Source organism: Bolinopsis microptera, chromosome 5 (assembly GCF_026151205.1).
Source record: "Bolinopsis microptera isolate Bmic1 chromosome 5, MBARI_Bmic_1.0, whole genome shotgun sequence".
NCBI lineage: Eukaryota > Metazoa > Ctenophora > Tentaculata > Lobata > Bolinopsidae > Bolinopsis > Bolinopsis microptera.
In genome coordinates, this window is record NC_087076.1 from 13,029,554 (window position 1) to 13,057,400 (window position 27,847).

Sequence of the window (27,847 nt, forward strand, 5' to 3'; positions counted from 1 at the left end):
AAATATTCTTTTCGCGTCAACCGAACGATAAATTTGCCGGGATACGATACATTTCGCTGCTAAATCGAAAGATTTTTCGTAAAAAAGACCTGCAAATCTCTGATAGCGGGGTCTACGGGGCCCTTTGGTACGCCACTGGTTTCACAGCCGTCATAGCGAAGGTCGCATCTGACTGCTTGGTGGCTTTAGCCGCTGCAGTTACCTTTTTCAAAGTCTTTCCTGTCACAAGACAGAGCGGCAGGATGCAGGAGTACAGATGCGGCAAAAGGGTGAGGATGAAATCCAGGATCAGTAGGTAAGGGGCTCCTATTTCCAAGATGTACACGTGGTCAATATTGAGGATGAAGTTGACGATAACAGCGGGAAAGTAGCAGATAAAGTAGGAGAAAGTGGTTAGGGAGGTAACAAAGAGGGCCCCCTTCTTCATGGCCTTCATTTCCTGGGTTGTGGAGGTCGGTTTTCCAAAGTACCGGTAAAGAACGTAGTGTGTAGAGGCCAGGATGAGGTTCACCAGAAGTGTAATGACAATGAGGAAGGAAGTAAAGATGTGCAGCATCTTCTTCAACACATAGAGGGAACAGCCTATGGAGTGAGGCGGACCTAGGTACTTGAAACGGATCGTTTTGGTCGTGATCAGCAGGATGGACAGTACGATGGAGGAGGTAATGATCACCGCTATGATCTTCAAAACCACTTTTCGTCTAGCGATATTCTTGTACCATCTGGGCCTGAGAACCGCTGTGATTCGGTAGAGGCAGATGGTGGATAGGATGAGAGACAGGCTAAGGAATATGGTGATCTGTAAGAATCCCAACATTTCACAGCCTTTTCTAGAAATGTCAATCCATATCACAACTCCCTCGATCATAGCAATGATAAGATCTGTTTAACATACCAGGGGAACAGCAGCGAACAGCAGGAACAAGGGCTGCTTGTCTCTGGAGATCACTATGAGGGACTTTAGGGTGTCTAGATTCAAGGGTATGAAAACTGGAGCAAGGCCGCAGTTGAGAAGTGTTATGACGGTAGAGACCAGAAAAACTGGGAGAGACATTTTCTGATTTCCACGGTCCACTTTTCTCTTCTTCCCACTTCCCATAATCATCCCATTTTCTTCCTCTATCGAATCAGTGTCATCTTCAATTCCCACAGTCTTCCCTTCCCCTTCTTCTATCGAATCAGCATCGTCTCTAATCCCTATCTTCGGCTCTTTTTTCTTTGGAGCAGCGTCTGTTTTTGCTTGAAAAGGAGGGTGATCCGTAGTAACGTCTGTTTTAGCTATATGGATCATACCATTTATTTCAACTTCAGCTTCAAACCTTGGGGTAAAGCAAAGAAATGGATTTGGACCGAACAGTATTTGAAGATTGAGAATAATGAAGAGTGTGTTGACAAAACAGGCCATCGTACCTGTAGATAAAAACTCCGTTAACATATAACGACATGAAACGTGATGTACTTCCTTCTTACAGGTCCATTTTATCCTATTTCGTAATGACTTTAAAACTATTAACACTATTTATACCCTTTAGGGTACATATTGGCTCTTTTATCCTTCTTTTGTTAGAAAACTTAAAAGTAGCAACATTTTTAGATAAAAATAGGTCTAAGTGAGGCCTATGGTTTTACAGAATTAATTAAAAGAAGTTAAACAATTAACGAAAGAGAAATGGGTAAGTTTATTAAGTTTTAAAACTTTACCGAACGTCACACTAAAAGTCACACTTTAAGTACCTTTCATCTTTTTACAAAACTATAAATAATCCATAGATAGAAGAACAGCGAACACAAAATATTAATAATGAATTTAAAGTTGACCGTCCACAGTCAAGTCGGTGTCTCGCCGCTCCAGAGTGACCTTCATAATCCACAATATGTTGCTTTATAATGTTAATGGGGTGAATTGGACTAATAGAAATACTTTTTATTTATAGCACCCTGAAATACGATTCATTTATTCAACAAGGATCTTCTCAAACTACAAAAGATTCTTCTCCGGCAAATGCCCAAATGAGCACACAAAAAGAAAAGATGATCAATAAATGGTCAAATTACTACCTACGTCTGGTGGTGTGAAAATTAGATCGATGCTTGAGCATGAATATTTATTAACGTTTCTTTCATAAAAATGTCGTACGCAACGTGGGCTCGAACTGATAGCAAGGTCGATTGTAACACGTTTTGCGATTTGTTGCAATATTTAAAAAAGTTCATCCAGGACCTATGAGAGACTGAGAAGTGAGAGAGCGACAGAAAGTGCACCAGGAATGACAGGTTCCACATTCATATCAAAGTATCAAGACACAATGCCTCAATGGTTCTACGTCAACCAGAATCTTGTGCTGCTCACCCACACCTACCACCCCTGTGAGTGTGCCACCTTTATAAATTCTTTGTTGGCTTGAATAGCAAAATTGAGAGCCAGAGGGACCCGAAAATGCTAAATCTCCGTAGCTTCTTTGGAGCCACCACAAAGAAGCTACGGTCACCAAACTTAGAAAAGATGAAACAATAGGTTTCAATAAGTGACCATGAACAATGAACATGTCTTGCAGATAAGTTGGTGCCAATCCTAACAAGGACTTGTGAGATAAGCAGTAACACGACATGTTCAACTATTTGTAACCCGAAACCAGCAAATTTCATGTTATGACAAGTTTTATTATAAACCAGTAATCGACCGGGATTGGCAATTTTGAGCTATCCCGGTCCCGGTCAAATGCTGATTTATGATCCCGGTCCCGGTTAATTCGGGATTCTTGGTCCCGGTCCCGGTCAATCACTCTAATTTGCCGGGATTTTGACCGGGATCTTTACATAATTTCATTCACTGTAATTTTAAGTTTTTCCTTTCATTCATTGTGAATTTCATCTTTAAACATCCTCTGAGCCAAATAAAACAATGTTTGAAATTGCTAAACAAGTTTGAGTAATAAATTATGATCATGAATTAACCAGTAATCGACCGGAACTCCCGGTACCGGGATTGGCAATTTTGAGCTATCCCGGTCCCGGTCAAGTCACATTTTTCATCCCGGTCCCGGTCAAATGCTGATTTATGATCCCGGTCCCGGTCCCGGTCACGGTTAATTCAGGATTCTTGGTCCCGGTCCCGGTCCCGATCCCGGTCCCGGTCAGGCCTGAAATCATATCCCGGTCGTTTACTGTGATAAACAAACTCCAAATCATTCAACTTAAACAAGCGTATTCACCCGTACCGTGACCCTATACCACAGCCGCAAATATCTGACCTTTATTTGGTCAATAGTTTCAGCTTTTCACCGCTGAGGTATAGTTTCAGCATGCAGCAAGTTCTCCCGTTGTATTTAAAATCGAACCAAAAAAGTCCACTGACTCCCTGACTCTTGTCACAGACAGTGGCGTAACGTTACCATTTGAACCGCCTCCCCCACTGAAGTCTGAAATGCATTGGCGCCCCTACAAAAATGTTGTATGGTCCATAAAAAAACGTCAGGTTATTTTTTGGGGCACCCTTACAGTTTTTTGGCGGTCCCCCCCCCCCTGGAGCTTCTTGTACTTCAAATATTCTTTTCGCATCGACCGAACGATAAATTTGCCGGGAAACGATACATTTCGCTGCTAAATCGAAAGATTTTTTTGTAAAAAAGACCTGCAAATCTCTGATAGCGGGGTCTACGGGGCCCTTTGGTACGCCACTGGTTTCACAGCCGTCATAGCGAACGTCACATCTGACTGCTTGGTGGCTTTAGCAGCTTCAGTCACCTTTTTCAAAGTCTTCCCTGTCACGAGACAGAGCGGCAGGATGCAGGAGTACAGATGCGGCAAAAGGGTGAGGGTGAAATCCAGGATCAGTAGGTAAGGGGCTCCTATTTCCAAGATGTACACGTGGTTGATATTGAGGATGAAGTTGACGATAACAGCGGGAAAGTAGCAGATAAAGTAGGAGAAAGTGGTTAGGGAGGTTACAAAGAGGGCCCCTTTCTTCATGGCGTTCATTTCCTGGGTTGTGGAGGTCGGTTTTCCAAAGTACCGGTAAAGAACGTAGTGTGTAGAGGCCAGGATGAGGTTAACCACAAGTGTAATGACAATGAGGAAGGAAGTAAAGATGTGCAGCATCTTCTCCAGCACGTAGAGGGAGCAGCCTATGGAGTGAGGTGGACCTAGGTACCTGAAACGGATCGTTTTGGTCGTGATCAGCAGGATGGACAGTACGATGGAGGAGGTAATGATCACCGCTATGATCTTCAGAACCACTTTTCGTCTAGCGATATTCTTGTACCATCTGGGCCTGAGAACCGCTGTGATTCGGTAGAGGCAGATGGTGGATAGGATGAGAGACAGGCTAAGGAATATGGTGATCTGTAAGAATCCCAACATTTCACAGCCTTTTCTAGAAATGTCAATCCATATCACAACTCCCTCGATCATAGCAATGATAAGATCTGTTAAACATACCAGGGGAACAGCAGCGAACAGCAGGAACAAGGGCTGCTTGTCTCTGGAGATCACTATGAGGGACTTTAGGGTGTCTAGATTCAAGGGTATGAAAACTGGAGCAAGGCCGCAGTTGAGAAGTGTTATGACGGTAGAGACCAGAAAAACTGGGAGAGACATTTTCTGATTTCCACGGTCCACTTTTCTCTTCTTCCCACTTCCCATAATCATCCCTTTTTCTTCCTCTATCGAATCAGTGTCATCTTCAATTCTCACAGTCTTCCCTTCCCCTTCTTCTATCGAATCAGCATCGTCTCTAATCCCTATCTTCGGCTCTTTTTTCTTTGGAGCAGCGTCTGTTTTTGCTTGAAAAGGAGGGTGATCCGTAGTAACGTCTGTTTTAGCTATATGGATCATACCATTTATTTCAACTTCAGCTTCAAACCTTGGGGTAAAGCAAAGAAATGGATTTGGACCGAACAGTATTTGAAGATTGAGAATAATGAAGAGTGTGTTGACAAAACAGGCCATCGTACCTGTAGATAAAAACTCCGTTAACATATAACGACATGAAACGTGATGAACTTCCTTCTTACAGGTCCATTTTATCTTATTTCGTAATGACTTTAAAACTATTAACACTATTTATACCCTCTAGGGTACATATTGGCTCTTTTATCCTTCTTTTGCTAGAAAACTTAAAAGTAGCAACATTTTTAGATAAAAATAGGTCTAAGTGAGGCCTATGGTTTTACAGAATTAATTTAAAAAAGTTAAACAATTAACGAAAGAGAAATGGGTAAGTTTATTAAGTTTTAAAATTTTACTGAACGTCACACTAAAAGTCACACTTTAAGTACTTTTCATCTTTTTACAAAACTATGAATAATCCACAGATAGAAGAACAGCGAACACAAAATATAAATAATGAATTTAAAGTTGACCGTCCACAGTAAAGTCGGTGTCTCGCCGCTCCAGAGTGACCTTCATAATCCACAATATGTTGCTTTATAATGTTAATGGGGTGAATTGGACTAATAGAAATACTTTTTATTTATAGCACCCTGAAATACGATTCATTTATTCAACAAGGATCTTCTCAAACTACAAAAGATTCTTCTCCGGCAAATGCCCAAATGAGCACACAAAAAGAAAAGATGATCAATAAATGGTCAAATTACTACCTACGTCTGGTGGTGTGAAAATTAGATCGATGCTTGAGCATGAATATTTATTAACGTTTCTTTCATGAAAATGTCGTACGCAACGTGGGCTCGAACTGATAGCAAGGTCGATTGTAACACGTTTTGCGATTTGTTGCAATATTTAAAAAAGTTCATCCAGGACCTATGAGAGACTGAGAAGTGAGAGAGCGACAGAAAGTGCACCAGGAATGACAGGTTCCACATTCATATCAAAGTATCAACACACAATGCCTCAATGGTTCTACGTCAACCAGAATCTTGTGCTGCTCACCCACACCTACCACCCCTGTGCCACCTTTATAAATTCTTTGTTGGCTTGAATAGCAAAATTGAGAGCCAGAGGGACCCGAAAATGCTAAATCTCCGTAGCTTCTTTGGAGCCACCACAAAGAAGCTACGGTCACCAAACTTAGAAAAGATGAAACAATAGGTTTCAATAAGTGACCATGAACAATGAACATGTCTTGCAGATAAGTTGGTGCCAATCCTAACAAGGACTTGTGAGATAAGCAGTAACACGACATGTTCAACTATTTGTAACCCGAAACCAGCAAATTTCATGTTATGACAAGTTTTATGATAAACCAGTAATCGACCGGGATTGGCAATTTTGAGCTATCCCGGTCCCGGTCCCGTCCCGGTCAAATGCTGATTTATGATCCCGGTCCCGGTTAATTCGGGATTCTTGGTCCCGGTCCCGGTCAATCACTCTAATTTGCCGGGATTTTGACCGGGATCTTTACATAATTTCATTCACTGTAATTTTAAGTTCTTCCTTTCATTCATTGTGAATTTCATCTTTAAACATCCTCTGAGCCAAATAAAACAATGTTTGAAATTGCTAAACAAGTTTGAGTAATAAATTATGATCATGAATTAACCAGTAATCGACCGGAACTCCCGGTACCGGGATTGGCAATTTTGAGCTATCCCGGTCCCGGTCAAGTCACATTTTTCATCCCGGTCCCGGTCAAATGCTGATTTATGATCCCGGTCCCGGTTAATTCGGGATTCTTGGTCCCGGTCCCGGTCAATCACTCTAATTTGCCGGGATTTTGACCGGGATCTTTACATAATTTCATTCACTGTAATTTTAAGTTTTTCCTTTCATTCATTGTGAATTTCATCTTTAAACATCCTCTGAGCCAAATAAAACAATGTTTGAAATTGCTAAACAAGTTTGAGTAATAAATTATGATCATGAATTAACCAGTAATCGACCGGAACTCCCGGTACCGGGATTGGCAATTTTGAGCTATCCCGGTCCCGGTCAAGTCAAATTTTTCATCCCGGTCCCGGTCAAATGCTGATTTATGATCCCGGTCCCGGTTAATTCGGGATTCTTGGTCCCGGTCCCGGTCAATCACTCTAATTTGCCGGGATTTTGACCGGGATCTTTACATAATTTCATTCACTGTAATTTTAAGTTTTTCCTTTCATTCATTGTGAATTTCATCTTTAAACATCCTCTGAGCCAAATAAAACAATGTTTGAAATTGCTAAACAAGTTTGAGTAATAAATTATGATCATGAATTAACCAGTAATCGACCGGAACTCCCGGTACCGGGATTGGCAATTTTGAGCTATCCCGGTCCCGGTCAAGTCACATTTTTCATCCCGGTCCCGGTCAAATGCTGATTTATGATCCCGGTCCCGGTCCCGGTCACGGTTAATTCAGGATTCTTGGTCCCGGTCCCGGTCCCGATCCCGGTCCCGGTCAGGCCTGAAATCATATCCCGGTCATTTACTGTGATAAACAAACTCCAAATCATTCAACTTAAACAAGCGTATTCACCCGTACCGTGACCCTATACCACAGCCGCAAATATCTGACCTTTATTTGGTCAATAGTTTCAGCTTTTCACCGCTGAGGTATAGTTTCAGCATGCAGCAAGTTCTCCCGTTGTATTTAAAATCGAACCAAAAAATTCCACTGACTCCCTGACTCTTGTCACAGACAGTGGCGTAACGTTACCATTTGAACCGCCTCCCCCACTGAAGTCTGAAATGCATTGGCGCCCCTACAAAAATGTTGTATGGTCCATAAAAAAACGTCAGGTTATTTTTTGGGGCACCCTTACAGTTTTTTGGCGGTCCCCCCCCCCCCCTGGAGCTTCTTGTACTTCAAATATTCTTTTCGCATCGACCGAACGATAAATTTGCCGGGAAACGATACATTTCGCTGCTAAATCGAAAGATTTTTTTGTAAAAAAGACCTGCAAATCTCTGATAGCGGGGTCTACGGGGCCCTTTGGTACGCCACTGGTTTCACAGCCGTCATAGCGAACGTCACATCTGACTGCTTGGTGGCTTTAGCAGCTTCAGTCACCTTTTTCAAAGTCTTCCCTGTCACGAGACAGAGCGGCAGGATGCAGGAGTACAGATGCGGCAAAAGGGTGAGGGTGAAATCCAGGATCAGTAGGTAAGGGGCTCCTATTTCCAAGATGTACACGTGGTTGATATTGAGGATGAAGTTGACGATAACAGCGGGAAAGTAGCAGATAAAGTAGGAGAAAGTGGTTAGGGAGGTTACAAAGAGGGCCCCTTTCTTCATGGCGTTCATTTCCTGGGTTGTGGAGGTCGGTTTTCCAAAGTACCGGTAAAGAACGTAGTGTGTAGAGGCCAGGATGAGGTTAACCACAAGTGTAATGACAATGAGGAAGGAAGTAAAGATGTGCAGCATCTTCTTCAGCACGTAGAGGGAGCAGCCTATGGAGTGAGGTGGACCTAGGTACCTGAAACGGATAGTTTTGGTCGTGATCAGCAGGATGGACAGTACGATGGAGGAGGTAATGATCACCGCTATGATCTTCAAAACCACTTTTCGTCTGGCGATATTCTTGTACCATCTGGGCCTGAGAACCGCTGTGATTCGGTAGAGGCAGATGGTGGATAGGATAAGAGACAGGCTAAGGAATATGGTGATCTGTAAGAATCCCAACATTTCACAGCCTTTTCTAGAAATGTCAATCCATATCACAACTCCCTCGATCATAGCAATGATAAGATCTAACAAACATACCAGGGGAACAGCAGCGAACAGCAGGAACAAGGGTTGTTTGTCTCTGGAGATCACTATGAGGGATTTTAGGGTGCCAAGATTCAAGGGTATGAAAACTGGAGCAAGGCCGCAGTTGAGAAGTGTTATGACGGTAGAGACCAGAAAAACTGGGAGAGACATTTTCTGATTTCCACGGTCCACTTTTCCCTTCTTCCCACTTCCCATAATCATCCCATTTTCTTCCTCTATCGAATCAGTGTCATCTTCAATTCCCACAGTCTTCCCTTCCCCTTCTTCTATCGAATCAGCATCGTCTCTAATCCTTATCTTTGGCTCTTTTTTCTTTGGAGCAGCGTCTGTTTTTGCTTGAAAAGGAGGGTGATCTGTAGTATCGTCTGTTTTAGCTATATGGATTATACCATTTATTTCAATTTGGGTGAAGCAAAGAAATGAATTTGGACCGAACAGTATTTGAAGATTGAGAATAATGAAGAGTGTGTTGACAAAACAGGCCATCGTACCTGTAGATAAAAACTTCGTTAAAATATAACGGCATGAAACGTGATGTACTTCCTTCTCACAGGTCCATTTTATCTTATTTCGTAATAACTTTAAAACTATTAACACTATTTATACCCTGTAGGGTACATATTGGCTCTTTTATCCTTTTTTTATCCTAAAAAAAGTTAAACAATTAACGAAAGAGAAATGGGTAAGTTTATTAAGTTTTAAAACTTTACTGAACGTCACACTAAAAGTCACACTTTAAGCACTTTTCATCTTTTTACAAAACTATGAATAATCCATAGATAGAAGAACAGCGAACACAAAATATAAATAATGAATTTAAAGTTGACCGTCCACAGTCAAGTCGGTGTCTCTCCGCTCCAGAGTGACCTTCATAATCCACAAGATGTTGCTTTATAATGTTAATGGGGTGAATTGGACTAATAGAAATACTTTTTATTTATAGCACCCTGAAATACGATTCATTTATTCAACAAGGATCTTCTCAAACTACAAAAGATTCTTCTCCGGCAAATGCCCAAATGAGCACACAAAAAGAAAAGATGATCAATAAATGGTCAAATTACTACCTACGTCTGGTGGTGTGAAAATTAGATCGATGCTTGAGCATGAATATTTATTAACGTTTCTTTCATGAAAATGTCGTACGCAACGTGGGCTCGAACTGATAGCAAGGTCGATTGTAACACGTCCAGGACCTATGAGAGACTGAGAAGTGAGAGAGCGACAGAAAGTGCACCAGGAATGACAGGTTCCACATTCATATCAAAGTATCAAGACACAATGCCACAATGGTTTTACGCCAACCAGAATCTTGTGCTGCTCACCCACACCTACCACCCCTGTGTCACCTTCATAAATTCTTTGTTGGCTTGAATAGCAAAATTGAGGGCCAGAGGGACCCGAAAATGCTAAATCTCCGTAGCTTCTTTGGAGCCACCACAAAGAAGCTACGGTCACCAAACTTAGAAAAGATGAAACAATAGGTTTCAATAAGTGACCATGAACAATAAACATGTTTTGCAGATAAGTTGGTGCCAATCCTAACAAGGACTTGTGAGATAAGCAGTAACACGACATGTTCAACTATTTGTAACCCGAAACCAGCAAATTTCATGTTATGACAAGTTTTATGATAAACCAGTAATCGACCGGGATTGGCAATTTTGAGCTATCCCGGTCCCGGTCCCGTCCCGGTCAAATGCTGATTTATGATCCCGGTCCCGGTTAATTCGGGATTCTTGGTCCCGGTCCCGGTCAATCACTCAAATTTGCCGGGATTTTGACCGGGATCTTTACATAATTTCATTCACTGTAATTTTAAGTTTTTCCTTTCATTCATTGTGAATTTCATCTTTAAACATCCTCTGAGCCAAATAAAACAATGTTTGAAATTGCTAAACAAGTTTGAGTAATAAATTATGATCATGAATTAACCAGTAATCGACCGGAACTCCTGGTACCGGGAATCCCGGTACCGGGATTGCCAATTTTGAGCTATCCCGGTCCCGGTCAAGTCACATTTTTCATCCCGGTCCCGGTCAAATGCTGATTTATGATCCCGGTCCCGGTCCCGGTCACGGTTAATTCAGGATTCTTGGTCCCGGTCCCGATCCCGGTCCCGGTCAGGCCTGAAATCATGTCCCGGTCGTTTACTGTGATAAACAAACTCCAAATCATTCAACTTAAACAAGCGTATTCACCCGTGACCCTATACCACAGCCGCAAATATCTGACCTTTATTTGGTCAATAGTTTCAGCTTTTCACCGCTGAGGTATAGTTTCAGCATGCAGCAAGTTCTCCCGTTGTATTTAAAATCGAACCAAAAAATTCCACTGACTCCCTGACTCTTGTCACAGACAGTGGCGTAACGTTACCATTTGAACCGCCTCCCCCACTGAAGTCTGAAATGCATTGGCGCCCCTACAAAAATGTTGTATGGTCCATAAAAAAACGTCAGGTTATTTTTTGGGGCACCCTTACAGTTTTTTGGCGGCCCCCCCCCCCCTGGAGCTTCTTGTACTTCAAATATTCTTTTCGCATCGACCGAACGATAAATTTGCCGGGAAACGATACATTTCGCTGCTAAATCGAAAGATTTTTTTGTAAAAAAGACCTGCAAATCTCTGATAGCAGGGTCTACGGGGCCCTTTGGTACGCCACTGGTTTCACAGCCGTCATAGCGAACGTCGCATCTGACTGCTTGGTGGCTTTAGCAGCTGCAGTCACCTTTTTCAAAGTCTTCCCTGTCACGAGACAGAGCGGCAGGATGCAGGAGTACAGATGCGGCAAAAGGGTGAGGGTGAAATCCAGGATCAGTAGGTAAGGGGCTCCTATTTCCAAGATGTACACGTGGTTGATATTGAGGATGAAGTTGACGGTAACAGCGGGAAAGTAGCAGATAAAGTAGGAGAAAGTGGTTAGGGAGGTTACAAAGAGGGCCCCTTTCTTCATGGCGTTCATTTCCTGGGTTGTGGAGGTCGGTTTTCCAAAGTACCGGTAAAGAACGTAGTGTGTAGAGGCCAGGATGAGGTTAACCACAAGTGTAATGACAATGAGGAAGGAAGTAAAGATGTGCAGCATCTTCTTCAGCACGTAGAGGGAGCAGCCTATGGAGTGAGGTGGACCCAGGTACCTGAAACGGATAGTTTTGGTCGTGATCAGCAGGATGGACAGTACGATGGAGGAGGTAATGATCACCGCTATGATCTTCAAAACCACTTTTCGTCTAGCGATATTCTTGTACCATCTGGGCCTGAGAACCGCTGTGATTCGGTAGAGGCAGATGGTGGATAGGATAAGAGACAGGCTAAGGAATATGGTGATCTGTAAGAATCCCAACATTTCACAGCCTTTTCTAGAAATGTCAATCCATATCACAACTCCCTCGATCATAGCAATGATAAGATCTAACAAACATACCAGGGGAACAGCAGCGAACAGCAGGAACAAGGGTTGTTTGTCTCTGGAGATCACTATGAGGGATTTTAGGGTGCCAAGATTCAAGGGTATGAAAACTGGAGCAAGGCCGCAGTTGAGAAGTGTTATGACGGTAGAGACCAGAAAAACTGGGAGAGACATTTTCTGATTTCCACGGTCCACTTTTCCCTTCTTCCCACTTCCCATAATCATCCCATTTTCTTCCTCTATCGAATCAGTGTCATCTTCAATTCCCACAGTCTTCCCTTCCCCTTCTTCTATCGAATCAGCATCGTCTCTAATCCTTATCTTTGGCTCTTTTTTCTTTGGAGCAGCGTCTGTTTTTGCTTGAAAAGGAGGGTGATCTGTAGTATCGTCTGTTTTAGCTATATGGATTATACCATTTATTTCAATTTGGGTGAAGCAAAGAAATGAATTTGGACCGAACAGTATTTGAAGATTGAGAATAATGAAGAGTGTGTTGACAAAACAGGCCATCGTACCTGTAGATAAAAACTTCGTTAAAATATAACGGCATGAAACGTGATGTACTTCCTTCTCACAGGTCCATTTTATCTTATTTCGTAATAACTTTAAAACTATTAACACTATTTATACCCTGTAGGGTACATATTGGCTCTTTTATCCTTTTTTTATCCTAAAAAAAGTTAAACAATTAACGAAAGAGAAATGGGTAAGTTTATTAAGTTTTAAAACTTTACTGAACGTCACACTAAAAGTCACACTTTAAGCACTTTTCATCTTTTTACAAAACTATGAATAATCCATAGATAGAAGAACAGCGAACACAAAATATAAATAATGAATTTAAAGTTGACCGTCCACAGTCAAGTCGGTGTCTCTCCGCTCCAGAGTGACCTTCATAATCCACAAGATGTTGCTTTATAATGTTAATGGGGTGAATTGGACTAATAGAAATACTTTTTATTTATAGCACCCTGAAATACGATTCATTTATTCAACAAGGATCTTCTCAAACTACAAAAGATTCTTCTCCGGCAAATGCCCAAATGAGCACACAAAAAGAAAAGATGATCAATAAATGGTCAAATTACTACCTACGTCTGGTGGTGTGAAAATTAGATCGATGCTTGAGCATGAATATTTATTAACGTTTCTTTCATGAAAATGTCGTACGCAACGTGGGCTCGAACTGATAGCAAGGTCGATTGTAACACGTCCAGGACCTATGAGAGACTGAGAAGTGAGAGAGCGACAGAAAGTGCACCAGGAATGACAGGTTCCACATTCATATCAAAGTATCAAGACACAATGCCACAATGGTTTTACGCCAACCAGAATCTTGTGCTGCTCACCCACACCTACCACCCCTGTGTCACCTTCATAAATTCTTTGTTGGCTTGAATAGCAAAATTGAGGGCCAGAGGGACCCGAAAATGCTAAATCTCCGTAGCTTCTTTGGAGCCACCACAAAGAAGCTACGGTCACCAAACTTAGAAAAGATGAAACAATAGGTTTCAATAAGTGACCATGAACAATAAACATGTTTTGCAGATAAGTTGGTGCCAATCCTAACAAGGACTTGTGAGATAAGCAGTAACACGACATGTTCAACTATTTGTAACCCGAAACCAGCAAATTTCATGTTATGACAAGTTTTATGATAAACCAGTAATCGACCGGGATTGGCAATTTTGAGCTATCCCGGTCCCGGTCCCGTCCCGGTCAAATGCTGATTTATGATCCCGGTCCCGGTTAATTCGGGATTCTTGGTCCCGGTCCCGGTCAATCACTCAAATTTGCCGGGATTTTGACCGGGATCTTTACATAATTTCATTCACTGTAATTTTAAGTTTTTCCTTTCATTCATTGTGAATTTCATCTTTAAACATCCTCTGAGCCAAATAAAACAATGTTTGAAATTGCTAAACAAGTTTGAGTAATAAATTATGATCATGAATTAACCAGTAATCGACCGGAACTCCTGGTACCGGGAATCCCGGTACCGGGATTGCCAATTTTGAGCTATCCCGGTCCCGGTCAAGTCACATTTTTCATCCCGGTCCCGGTCAAATGCTGATTTATGATCCCGGTCCCGGTCACGGTTAATTCAGGATTCTTGGTCCCGGTCCCGATCCCGGTCCCGGTCAGGCCTGAAATCATGTCCCGGTCGTTTACTGTGATAAACAAACTCCAAATCATTCAACTTAAACAAGCGTATTCACCCGTGACCCTATACCACAGCCGCAAATATCTGACCTTTATTTGGTCAATAGTTTCAGCTTTTCACCGCTGAGGTATAGTTTCAGCATGCAGCAAGTTCTCCCGTTGTATTTAAAATCGAACCAAAAAATTCCACTGACTCCCTGACTCTTGTCACAGACAGTGGCGTAACGTTACCATTTGAACCGCCTCCCCCACTGAAGTCTGAAATGCATTGGCGCCCCTACAAAAATGTTGTATGGTCCATAAAAAAATGTCAGGTTATTTTTTGGGGCACCCTTACAGTTTTTTGGCGGTCCCCCCCCCCCCTGGAGCTTCTTGTACTTCAAATATTCTTTTCGCATCGACCGAACGATAAATTTGCCGGGAAACGATACATTTCGCTGCTAAATCGAAAGATTTTTTTGTAAAAAAGACCTGCAAATCTCTGATAGCGGGGTCTACGGGGCCCTTTGGTACGCCACTGGTTTCACAGCCGTCATAGCGAACGTCACATCTGACTGCTTGGTGGCTTTAGCAGCTGCAGTCACCTTTTTCAAAGTCTTCCCTGTCACGAGACAGAGCGGCAGGATGCAGGAGTACAGATGCGGCAAAAGGGTGAGGGTGAAATCCAGGATCAGTAGGTAAGGGGCTCCTATTTCCAAGATGTACACGTGGTTGATATTGAGGATGAAGTTGACGATAACAGCGGGAAAGTAGCAGATAAAGTAGGAGAAAGTGGTTAGGGAGGTTACAAAGAGGGCCCCTTTCTTCATGGCGTTCATTTCCTGGGTTGTGGAGGTCGGTTTTCCAAAGTACCGGTAAAGAACGTAGTGTGTAGAGGCCAGGATGAGGTTAACCACAAGTGTAATGACAATGAGGAAGGAAGTAAAGATGTGCAGCATCTTCTTCAGCACGTAGAGGGAGCAGCCTATGGAGTGAGGTGGACCTAGGTACTTGAAACGGATAGTTTTGGTCGTGATCAGCAGGATGGACAGTACGATGGAGGAGGTAATGATCACCGCTATGATCTTCAAAACCACTTTTCGTCTAGCGATATTCTTGTACCATCTGGGCCTGAGAACCGCTGTGATTCGGTAGAGGCAGATGGTGGATAGGATGAGAGACAGACTAAGGAATATGGTGATCTGTAAGAATCCCAACATTTCACAGCCTTTTCTAGAAATGTCAATCCATATCACAACTCCCTCGATCATAGCAATGATAAGATCTAACAAACATACCAGGGGAACAGCAGCGAACAGCAGGAACAAGGGTTGTTTGTCTCTGGAGATCACTATGAGGGATTTTAGGGTGCCAAGATTCAAGGGTATGAAAACTGGAGCAAGGCCGCAGTTGAGAAGTGTTATGACGGTAGAGACCAGAAAAACTGGGAGAGACATTTTCTGATTTCCACGGTCCACTTTTCCCTTCTTCCCACTTCCCATAATCATCCCATTTTCTTCCTCTATCGAATCAGTGTCATCTTCAATTCCCACAGTCTTCCCTTCCCCTTCTTCTATCGAATCAGCATCGTCTCTAATCCTTATCTTTGGCTCTTTTTTCTTTGGAGCAGCGTCTGTTTTTGCTTGAAAAGGAGGGTGATCTGTAGTATCGTCTGTTTTAGCTGTATGGATTATACCATTTATTTCAATTTGGGTGAAGCAAAGAAATGAATTTGGACCGAACAGTATTTGAAGATTGAGAATAATGAAGAGTGTGTTGACAAAACAGGCCATCGTACCTGTAGATAAAAACTTCGTTAAAATATAACGGCATGAAACGTGATGTACTTCCTTCTCACAGGTCCATTTTATCTTATTTCGTAATAACTTTAAAACTATTAACACTATTTATACCCTGTAGGGTACATATTGGCTCTTTTATCCTTCTTTTATCCTAAAAAAAAGTTAAACAATTAACGAAAGAGAAATGGGTAAGTTTATTAAGTTTTAAAACTTTACTGAACGTCACACTAAAAGTCACACTTTAAGCACTTTTCATCTTTTTACAAAACTATGAATAATCCATAGATAGAAGAACAGCGATCACAAAATATAAATAATGAATTTAAAGTTGACCGTCCACAGTCAAGTCGGTGTCTCTCCGCTCCAGAGTGACCTTCATAATCCACAAGATGTTGCTTTATAATGTTAATGGGGTGAATTGGACTAATAGAAATACTTTTTATTTATAGCACCCTGAAATACGATTCATTTCTTCAACAAGGATCTTCTCAAACTACAAAAGATTCTTCTCCGGCAAATGCCCAAATGAGCACACAAAAAGAAAAGATGATCAATAAATGGTCAAATTACTACCTACGTCTGGTGGTGTGAAAATTAGATCGATGCTTGAGCATGAATATTTATTAACGTTTCTTTCATGAAAATGTCGTACGCAACGTGGGCTCGAACTGATAGCAAGGTCGATTGTAACACGTCCAGGACCTATGAGAGACTGAGAAGTGAGAGAGCGACAGAAAGTGCACCAGGAATGACAGGTTCCACATTCATATCAAAGTATCAAGACACAATGCCACAATGGTTTTACGCCAACCAGAATCTTGTGCTGCTCACCCACACCTACCACCCCTGTGTCACCTTCATAAATTCTTTGTTGGCTTGAATAGCAAAATTGAGGGCCAGAGGGACCCGAAAATGCTAAATCTCCGTAGCTTCTTTGGAGCCACCACAAAGAAGCTACGGTCACCAAACTTAGAAAAGATGAAACAATAGGTTTCAATAAGTGACCATGAACAATAAACATGTTTTGCAGATAAGTTGGTGCCAATCCTAACAAGGACTTGTGAGATAAGCAGTAACACGACATGTTCAACTATTTGTAACCCGAAACCAGCAAATTTCATGTTATGACAAGTTTTATGATAAACCAGTAATCGACCGGGATTGGCAATTTTGAGCTATCCCGGTCCCGGTCCCGTCCCGGTCAAATGCTGATTTATGATCCCGGTCCCGGTTAATTCGGGATTCTTGGTCCCGGTCCCGGTCAATCACTCAAATTTGCCGGGATTTTGACCGGGATCTTTACATAATTTCATTCACTGTAATTTTAAGTTTTTCCTTTCATTCATTGTGAATTTCATCTTTAAACATCCTCTGAGCCAAATAAAACAATGTTTGAAATTGCTAAACAAGTTTGAGTAATAAATTATGATCATGAATTAACCAGTAATCGACCGGAACTCCTGGTACCGGGAATCCCGGTACCGGGATTGCCAATTTTGAGCTATCCCGGTCCCGGTCAAGTCACATTTTTCATCCCGGTCCCGGTCAAATGCTGATTTATGATCCCGGTCCCGGTCCCGGTCACGGTTAATTCAGGATTCTTGGTCCCGGTCCCGATCCCGGTCCCGGTCAGGCCTGAAATCATGTCACGGTCGTTTACTGTGATAAACAAACTCCAAATCATTCAACTTAAACAAGCGTATTCACCCGTGACCCTATACCACAGCCGCAAATATCTGACCTTTATTTGGTCAATAGTTTCAGCTTTTCACCGCTGAGGTATAGTTTCAGCCTTAGTTGTAGTGAACGTACGGAACGTTCACTAAAAATAGTTTGTGAACGCGTTCGCTAAAAGATTTTAACGTTCGGAACATAAGGAACGTTAATTGCTATTATGAAATAATCGACATGAGCCTCACCCTGTGAGACGAATTGGAGCTTGTACGACTGGGTGATAAACAAAAAAAAAGAAACCGCCTTACAGTTGAAAAGCAGCGAGACCTTATTTATGTTAACGCAAGTTTGCGTCTTATGAACAATTCACGAATTAAGGAGCAATAATTTCATTACTATTTGCTATACTAGTGACTTATTTTTATTCATTATTGTTTATTTACTGTCTAATTCCGACAACATGGTTTTATCTCATTGTATCCATCTAAAGTTAAAAATTATCGGAAAAATTATCAAAATATTGACTAACGTTCACTAACGTTCACAAACGTTCACTACAAAATGATTGGAACGTACGTTCAGTACGACTAAGTTCAGCGTTCACTACAACTAAGGTTTCAGCATGCAGCAAGTTCTCCCGTTGTATTTAAAATCGAACCAAAAAATTCCACTGACTCCCTGACTCTTGTCACAGACAGTGGCGTAACGTTACCATTTGAACCGCCTCCCCCACTGAAGTCTGAAATGCATTGGCGCCCCTACAAAAATGTTGTATGGTCCATAAAAAAATGTCAGGTTATTTTTTGGGGCACCCTTACAGTTTTTTGGCGGTCCCCCCCCCCCTGGAGCTTCTTGTACTTCAAATATTCTTTTCGCATCGACCGAACGATAAATTTGCCGGGAAACGATACATTTCGCTGCTAAATCGAAAGATTTTTTTGTAAAAAAGACCTGCAAATCTCTGATAGCGGGGTCTACGGGGCCCTTTGGTACGCCACTGGTTTCACAGCCGTCATAGCGAACGTCACATCTGACTGCTTGGTGGCTTTAGCCGCTGCAGTCACCTTTTTCAAAGTCTTCCCTGTCACGAGACAGAGCGGCAGGATGCAGGAGTACAGATGCGGCAAAAGGGTGAGGATGAAATCCAGGATCAGTAGGTACGGGGTTCCTATTTCCGAGATGTACACGTGGTCAATATTGAGGATGAAGTTGACGATAACAGCGGGAAAGTAGCAGATAAAGTAGGAGAAAGTGGTTAGGGAGGTTACAAAGAGGGCCCCCTTCTTCATGGCCTTCATTTCCTGGGTTGTGGAGGTCGGTTTTCCAAAGTACCGGTAAAGAACGTAGTGTGTAGAGGCCAGGATGAGGTTCACCAGAAGTGTAATGACAATGAGAAAGGAAGTAAAGATGTGCAGCATCTTCTTCAGCACGTAGAGGGAGCAGCCTATGGAGTGAGGTGGACCCAGGTACCTGAAACGGATAGTTTTGGTCGTGATCAGCAGGATGGACAGTACGATGGAGGAGGTAATGATCACCGCTATGATCTTCAGAACCACTTTTCGTCTGGCGATATTCTTGTACCATCTGGGCCTGAGAACTGCTGTGATCCGGTAGAGGCAGATGGTGGATAGGATGAGAGACAGACTAAGGAATATGGTGATCTGTAAGAATCCCAACATTTCACAGCCTTTTCTAGAAATGTCAATCCATATCACAACTCCCTCGATCATAGCAATGATAAGATCTATTAAACATACCAAGGGAACAGCAGCGAACAGCAGGAACAAGGGCTGCTTGTCTCTGGAGATCACTATTAGGGACTTTAGGGTGTCTAGATTCAAGGGTATGAAAACTGGAGCAAGGCCGCAGTTGAGAAGTGTTATGACGGTAGAGACCAGAAAAACTGGGAGAGACATTTTCTGATTTCCACGGTCCACTTTTCTCTTCTTCCCACTTCCCATAATCATCCCATTTTCTTCCTCTATCGAATCAGTGTCATCTTCAATTTCCATCTTCTTCCCTTCCCCTTCCTCTATCGGATCAGTATCGTCTCTAATCTCTATCCTCGGCTCTTTTTTCTTTGGAGCAGCGTCTGTTTTTGCTTGAAAATGAGGGTGATCTGTACTAACGTCTGTTTTAGCTATTTGGATTATATTTATACCATTAATTTCAAATTGATGGTCACCTTCCGTTGAAATCTCCCTCCGCGCCCTTTCCGTCACAATCTTTTCTGACGGTATAAAAACAGGTCCAAACCTTGGTGTGAAGCAAAGAAATGGATTTGGACCGAAGAGTATTTGAAGATTGATAAGAATGAAGAGTGTGTTGAAAAAACTGGCCATCGTACCTGTAGATTAAAAATTTGTTAAAATATAACGACATGAAACGTAATGTACTTCCTTCTTACAGGTCAATTTTATCTTATTTCGTAATAACTAAAAAACTATGAACACTATTTATACCCTGTAGGGTACATATTGGCTCTTTTATTCTTCTTTTGCTAGAAAACTTAAAAGTAACAACATTTTTAGATAAAAATAGGTCTAAGTGAGGTCTATGGTTTTACAGACTTAATTTAAAAAAGTTTATTAAGTTTTTAAACTTTACTGAACGCCACAATAAAAGTCACACTAAAAGTCACACTTTAAGTACCTGTTATATTTTTACAAAACTATAAATTCTTAAATGATAAATTTTGTTGACTTTAAAGCTGCATTCGATTCAATTAATCGGGAGTTTATCTGGAAAGCTTTCAGTCATTATATCATGGCTTGCCTTGTAATTTGTAAATACAATATACATTCGCATAATGCAAGCATTCTTTTGCGGCACCGTCAGCGCTGTCAGACATAATGGTGAGCTCTCTGATTGGTTTGACGTTACATCTGGTTCTGGGCAGGGGGATATTCAGGGTCCACCTATCTTTAATGTTTGCATCAACCTGCCTGCGCAGCGGGCTGAGGATAACAAATTGTTGTCACACGGGGCAGTGCTGCAGAGAGCTACCACCAGCTTTGGTCAGGATACAGTCGTCCTGGATACTGACTATGCAGATGATTTGGCTATCATTGACAACACCAAGGACGGTCTCCAGGAGACGACTGATCTTTTATGCAAGTATGCGGCTCAGGCTGGCCTCAGAATCAATGCGAAGAAAGCAGAGGTTATGGCCATCGGCAAGAATACATCACAGAGGCCGTATACTGAAGCATCAACGGTGGACATTACAGTAGGAGACAGGGCTATCCAGCAAGTCAGCAACTTCACTTACCTTGGGTCGATTATATCAAGTGATGGGACTATTGACCGGGACTTGTCTGCACGGATCCAGAAAGCCTCAGGAGCATTCAATCAGCTCGGTAATATTTGGAAGACTATTTCATCAAAACTGTTTGAGGAGAATCCTTCGAATTGAGTGGTTCCACCGGACGAGCAATGTTCAAGTGTTGGAGCGGGCAAGAATAAACCCGGTTATAACCTACATCAGTGCCAACCGTCTTCGCTGGTTCGCTGGTTTCTAGAATGCCGGACACCAGGCTACCAAAGTATCCATTTGACTGGACACCTGCTCTCGGCCGAAGATCACGTGGTCGGCCAAGAAAGAATTGGCGAACCTCGGAACCTGTGTCCTAAAAGACGCAGTAACATTTACAGGAGATCCAGACATTGTATTTGATAAGGTCCGAGAGTTGGCAGGAAACCGCAAGCACTGGAGAAAGATGATACGACATAAGCGGCAATTCCTTGGTGCATGTCACTCGAATGATTGAGGAGACCTTATCAAGTATCAAGTAAGTAAATAATCCTTAGATAGAAGAACAGCGCATACAAAAGGGAAATAATGAATTTAAAGTTGACCGTCCACAGTCAAGTCGGTGTCTCTCCGCTCCAGAGTGACCTTCATAATCCACAAGATGTTGCTTTATAATGTTAATGACGTGAATTGGACTTATAGAAATGCTGCCTATTTATAGCACCCTGACCAATATTGTAAATATAAGATTCTATTGTATTGGAAAATTGGATAGATCGAACCGTTGTGTTTGAACTATAGATATATCTGTTGTTTGTAGCTTTACTATGTTAATTCATTTTATGCTTTTAACTCATAAATGGAAATATGAGAAAACTGGATAGATCTAACCGTTGTGTTTTGAACTATAGATATATCTGTTGTTTGCAGCTTTACTATGTTAATTCATTTTATGCTTTTAACTCATAAATGGAAATATGAGATTGCCGGGCAAAAGATATGAAATTGCATGCCAGTTAGTGTTGAAATTTCTTCAAAGATCACCCCAACTTAGTCCAAAACACTAACTGAGTTTTATAGTCAAAATAGACCCACCCACCTGCATATGCTCTGACCACTTGAAGTTATAAAACTTGGGATATGATACTAAGTTTATCTGGTGGATTCGTTTAGTGTTATTGAGTCTCATTTTGATAGTTCTTTTGTTCAAATTTCTGATTGTTTCTGAATAGACTCAGTGAAGAAGGATTCTAATGGAAATAAATAGCTGAATATTGGAAATTATTTATGTCCATTAGAATCTGTCTTCACTGAGTCTATTCAGAAACAATGGGAAATTTGAACAAAAGAACTAAGTTTATCTGGTAATATCTTAATATGATCAAAGTTTCAGTCTCCACAAAATACCATGCAAATAAATTTATAAATCCCACTGAAGTACGATTCATTTATTCAACAAGGATCTTCTCAAACTACGAAAGATTCTTCTCAGGCAAATACCCAAATGGGTACACAAAAAGAAAACACGATCAATAAATGGTCAAATTACTACCTGGTGGTGTGAAAATTAGTTCGATGCTTGAGCATGAATATTTATTAACGTTTCTTATATCAAGACACAATGGTTCTACGTCAACCAGAATCTTGTGCTGCTCACCACACGTACCATCCCTGTGTCACCTTTATAAATTCTTTATTGGCTTGAATAGCAACATTGAGCAACAGTGAGGGCCAGAGGGACCCGAAAATGCTAAATCTCCGTGTATAACGTTGAATCTGTAACATCCCCAGAAGTTTACCAAGTTTCCCGCCTCAGGTGGACAGATTAAAGTCAGATCTGCGAGCCATAGCGTCACGTGACGTTGGTATGACGTCACGTGACGTGAGTATGACGTCACAGAATGACGTCACAGCCCTGGTTAGGACTGTTGCAGCGGAACTGGATATCTACGTGAACGCTAGATTCACCATGGTGAGTGTGCTGGAGGAGGGTGGGCACGTGCGTTTTGTTTGGATAATTATCTGCTTTTGCAACTTAAATATTAATGTTAATGTGAAAGAGTATAATAATTTGAATCACAGTAATATCGTAACAAGCAGTTTTATTTTTTAGTCATTGCTGTAGTCTTTAAGAAACAAAAAACAAATAAGGACAAAAACGTACGGGAAGAACACATTTTGTCACCATATTTCAGTAACGATCTGAATTACCCTGTTTCATAGCAGTAAACTGTATAACCTCTCCCAGTTACACGACCAGATAATAACAGAGTTTTGTAAAGACGCAGAGACAGCGGTAAAGACGTCGTTCTGTAGAGACAGTCTCAAAAGTCTGCACACCGTCCGGGAAATGACTGATACTATCAAATCAGACGCTGTAAGTTAACCTTAGCAGTCTGGGAAATGACTGATACTATCAAATCAGACGCTGTAAGTTAACCTTAGCAGACCGGGAAATGACTGATACTATCAAATCAGACGCTGTAAGTTAACCTTAGCAGTCTGGGAAATGACTGATACTATCAAATCAGACGCTGTAAGTTAACCTTAGAAATGAAAGCAAAAGAAAACAACCCATAGTTATTTAATGCACCGCCAAACCGAGCAGACAACGGACATGTTTGGTTTTATTAGTACTCACTAAGAAAAAGTAAGTAATGAAAGCAAGGTTGACAATAATGATGACTGAGTAACTCTGCTCCTATATTTTTTGTTTTGTTCTGGAAGCAAGTTTGCCACATAGGTCCTTACTGAATTGTCTATGGTCTAATGTGCAATGAAGTTAGTTTAGAAGCGAGGCCCAATTACACACATAATATTAGTAACCACCAATACTATTTCTTGAGTAACCACCAATACTATTCCTTGAGTAATCACCCAGTTTCTTGAGTAGTCACCCAGTTCAATAACACGGAGCTTCACCCCGCAGCTGAGTCCGATGAAGAACATGCTAGAATACGAGACGAACGTTGTGGAGCAACTCTTTTCCTGCTCCCTAGCCCTGGCTCAGTGGGACTTTGTCGGCTCCCTCCTCCACCTCCACAACTACAACCAGACTTACAAGGAGTTTATAGAGGGTTACAAGGGCAAGGAACGCTCTCTTATGGGCAAGAAAATCATCAAGGTTAGGATTTTAACTTTGTTAATTGTGAAAATGTCAATCGTATTATTAGAAAGCATGAGCCGAAATGTTTTAGTATAGCAGTTGTTTTAGTATATCAACTGACAACTAGTTGGTATACTTATACACCCCTGCAGATTTCGTCGATTTCAGGTGCCGACGGGACCATAAAAATAAAAGCAAACATACATTTTTTTCCCCTAAAATCGAGCGCTTTCTGCGCAAAAAAGTGACCTCCACAGAAAAAATTAAACATGGCTTCAAATCCAAATTTGAACCAGAGATTTTTCACTTCCTCACGATGAACTCAATTTTCAACCCAAAATAAAGTCTCAAAGGGGGAAATTACTCAGGTCAGGATTGTAGGCAATGATTATGCCAAACCATACATTTTTGTAAATTCATTAAACTTTCAATTTAGCCTAAAAGACCCTATTTCGCAAAATTTTTCCGGGGGGCTGCGCCCCCCTAGCCCCCGCCATTGGGGTCCGCCCCTGGACCCTGCTGGGGGCTGCGCCCCCAGACCCCTGCCACAGCTTGCAGCTTCGCCCGCCGACAGCCCCCCCCCCCCCCCAAAGAAAAATCCTGGCTACGTGCCTGAGCAAAATATAGGTTTAGGGCTTTTCAGATGATTTGGTTCCTCAACAGATACCGACGTACATAACGGTCAAAATGTAGTTTAGGTTTACCTGGCCCGTAGGTTACGAATGTGCCCGAGGAGAAAAAAAAGCAAACTTAAGAAGATTTCTCGGGAACATAAAAGTTCACCTCAAAACGAAATCTGCACCTATGTACTTATACCCATGCGTCATAAATGTTGTAGTGTTCGGTTCAAGTCACTTGTCATGATTAGGGCTGAAAAAACATTGCTGTTTATTAAGATTCTAATGATGGCTTTTGTAGTGGGAGCTTTCAGAATATTGAGTGGAGGAGGTAAGTGGTAAACACACAGTAACTGGTTAGTTAACAACTTTTTATAGCGCACATTGTAGGGTTAATTTTATAAAATGTTATAAAAAAAAGCGATATAAATAGAAGTGGTTCGACGTAATTTAATAAGTTTCGTGGATAAAACCTAAAATAGTCTCAAAAACTATGCTTTTAAAGGTAAAGTCACGTGATTAAAGTCGTTGTCACATGGTGTTAATTGATGTCGCGCGTACGAGTTATTTTAAACGCCTTTAAGTGCATTTTTATTCTGTATCTTTCTATGCATTTTTTTTAAATAAAAAAATATTATGCAACCCACCAAAAGCAATGGTGCCCTCCCCGGGATCTTTCCTCTCGCATTTGCGAGAGTCGACTCCAATGGTGAAAAAAAGGAGGTCAGGATTTGTTCACACAAAGCTCTAACATCGCTATTTTTTGATCATCGGCCTTCACTAAAGGTAATTTTGAGAGAGTGGAGGCCGACCGTCAGCCTGGATGCAGGGCCAAGTGGGAAACAACGTCAAGGCCCCTTCCTACATGGGCCATGTTGGTTTTGGCAGATACTGTAGTAATAAAATATGAGGTGAATTGAGTGAGGTGAAGTGAAAAGGGTGTAGTAATGGAGGAGGTCGACTTTCCTTTTGATAAAGTCTTCAAGTATTTTAATGAAACTATTTGTGTGAATACAATGGAGATAAATATGAGGAATTGTCATATATTTAATGTAGCAACATAATAGTATAGATAAAATGTTACGGGAGTCTTTTCTAGGCTGATAAATGTATTATGTCCCTCGATTTTTCTTTTTTCTTTCTTGAAATTATTACTAAGGTGGAGAAAAATGTGATACAATTTGAAGAATGAAGAACGAGTTACTTATTCAGTATTTAAAATGCATGAAAAAGGTGTACGGGTACGGTACCGAGTAAGAGTAGGTTATGCTGAATAGAGGAAAATTGTTAACAAGGGGTAACAAGGGGCCAATACCAAGGTTCTCCAACTCTCTTAATCCTTAATTTGTTCTCCTAGCACTTTGGGACATCATATTGTTATAGCGTTGGATCACTGAGCAATGACACGAGGATATCTGTTTTATTTGATCCTGATTTTTCAGGTCGAGGAACAAGATTAATATATAATCTTAATATTTTATTGAGGTTTTTACAAACACAACTGTCGTGAGTTCCAAAATTATTGCCAGTTATTTTATCTTAAATTCTGAATTTCAGGATGATGAGTTTCCAGAGTTATACAAATGGTTCTTCAAACTATACGAGCTTCTCCTTTCAAAATACACGCTCTATTTCTCCAAGACACTCTTTCAGGACAGCAGTAGAAAGTACGTTACCCTGGATTGCAATTATACCATTACCGGTTTTGTCTTTTATACTACTTCTTTTGTCCGAGCCGTCTCAAGTTAAATAACGTATGCAGATTGGTGCTGCGTGGTAGCTGCATGTATATAATGCGATATTGTCCACCATAACAGAAACAGATACCTAGTATCACGTGTCATTTGGTTGCCATTGACAACAGCTGCGTGTTTCAGAGTAATGCGTAGCTCGACAACGAACATAGTGGACCACCGGACAAAGCTTAATGACTTCAGTAAGAAAAGTAAAGCCGCTACAATATCTCTGATCCTGAATGCTGCTAACTTGGAGCGGCCCTTTATGGGGCATGGGTGTAAGCTGTTCAGTGAACAGGCACACAGGTACCAACCAGTTAACCAGGCTATGTTAATTAATTAATTAAATTAACCTTAGGTAGAAATCTGGACTTTTATCGGCGATTTTGTTACTACAGTAAGTATATAATTTTAAAGACAAACTTACTTTTGACGAAATTGTGCTTTTGATGGAACAATTAAACTGTTCCGGAGCTAGAGGGACCGTCAACATCCAACAGCATAGTTCGGTCAATTATAACTTTTTTGCACGTGTGATCATTCCACCTTTCCACACGTGTACTTATCTTGCGCGTGTAGTTATTTTGCACGTGTAGTAAATTGATGACGTGATAGCAGGGCGCTGTCCCCCGATGCACTCTCGCAAGACTCGGACATTAGCTTGGTTAGGTCGTGGTAAGTTGTATCGTGTACCGTAACGTGTAGCAAAAACAGAGTTCAATGTTTTTTACTGGCACACCTAGATATAATAAACAGTTGTGTCAACGTATAGAATATTTATCGAAGTTGTCCTAAATTAATTTTGTTGTCAAATGGGATTACCGATGATCAACATGTAAAGAATTAATCATAGCGATCATGTTTTTATTTCTCGTTGATTGCTGATATCCCAAAGACACAGACATCTTACTGACATAATTAGCCTTAATAGCTAGTATAGCTACCTTAAAAACATTCTGGATCCATTCAATTTCATTATATATGATATCAACTAAGAATACGAAATAAAATGTGATTGCAATGTTTCTGCTCACGCACGTGTACCTGTATACCACGCACGTGTACTTGTATACCACGCACGTGTACCTGTATACCACGCACGTGTACCTGTATAGTGTATACTACACACCAGCATAGTATACAAGACTCCACTAAATTAGAGGGTTAAAACTACATTATTATTTATTCGTAACAGTAAACCAATACAGGGAGATTGCGTCGAAACACAGTTTCATAGACAAGTTTGAAGTGATCTTCCACTACGGAAATGGAAAGGACGAGACACTGGACGAGGAGACGAAGACGGAGATTGTACATCTTTATTCTGATGTTTATCACAAGAATGGAAAACCTTATATTTACGATACGAAGCGAAACAGGTATGTTTTTATCGTGTTTATGTCGAGTTTTGTTGTTGTGACTTTGTGAAGGAAATTTAAAATTACTTTGGTCATTATG

The 27,847-nt window shown here is 41.3% G+C and overlaps 2 protein-coding genes across 3 annotated transcripts in view; one reads left to right on the forward strand and one right to left on the reverse strand.

The window, feature by feature from the left end:
* The window catches only part of LOC134815976 (uncharacterized), a 578,562-nt gene that overhangs the window by 503,035 nt on the left and 47,680 nt on the right, over nt 1-27,847 (reverse strand). The gene's annotated exons all lie outside the window — the stretch shown is intronic.
* LOC134816145 (KICSTOR subunit 2-like) overlaps nt 1-27,847 on the forward strand; it is a 30,446-nt gene that overhangs the window by 2,155 nt on the left and 444 nt on the right. Inside the window, exons 4-10 of one of the 2 annotated variants that reach the window (XM_063824912.1) lie at nt 22,747-22,902; nt 23,179-23,307; nt 23,860-24,054; nt 26,211-26,320; nt 26,531-26,695; nt 27,005-27,064; nt 27,598-27,768. In XM_063824912.1, coding sequence (XP_063680982.1) covers nt 22,747-22,902; nt 23,179-23,307; nt 23,860-24,054; nt 26,211-26,320; nt 26,531-26,695; nt 27,005-27,064; nt 27,598-27,768 — 986 coding nt within the window. The remainder of the gene's footprint in view (nt 1-22,746; nt 22,903-23,178; nt 23,308-23,859; nt 24,055-26,210; nt 26,321-26,530; nt 26,696-27,004; nt 27,065-27,597; nt 27,769-27,847) is intronic. The other variant, XM_063824913.1, reaches the window with a different exon arrangement.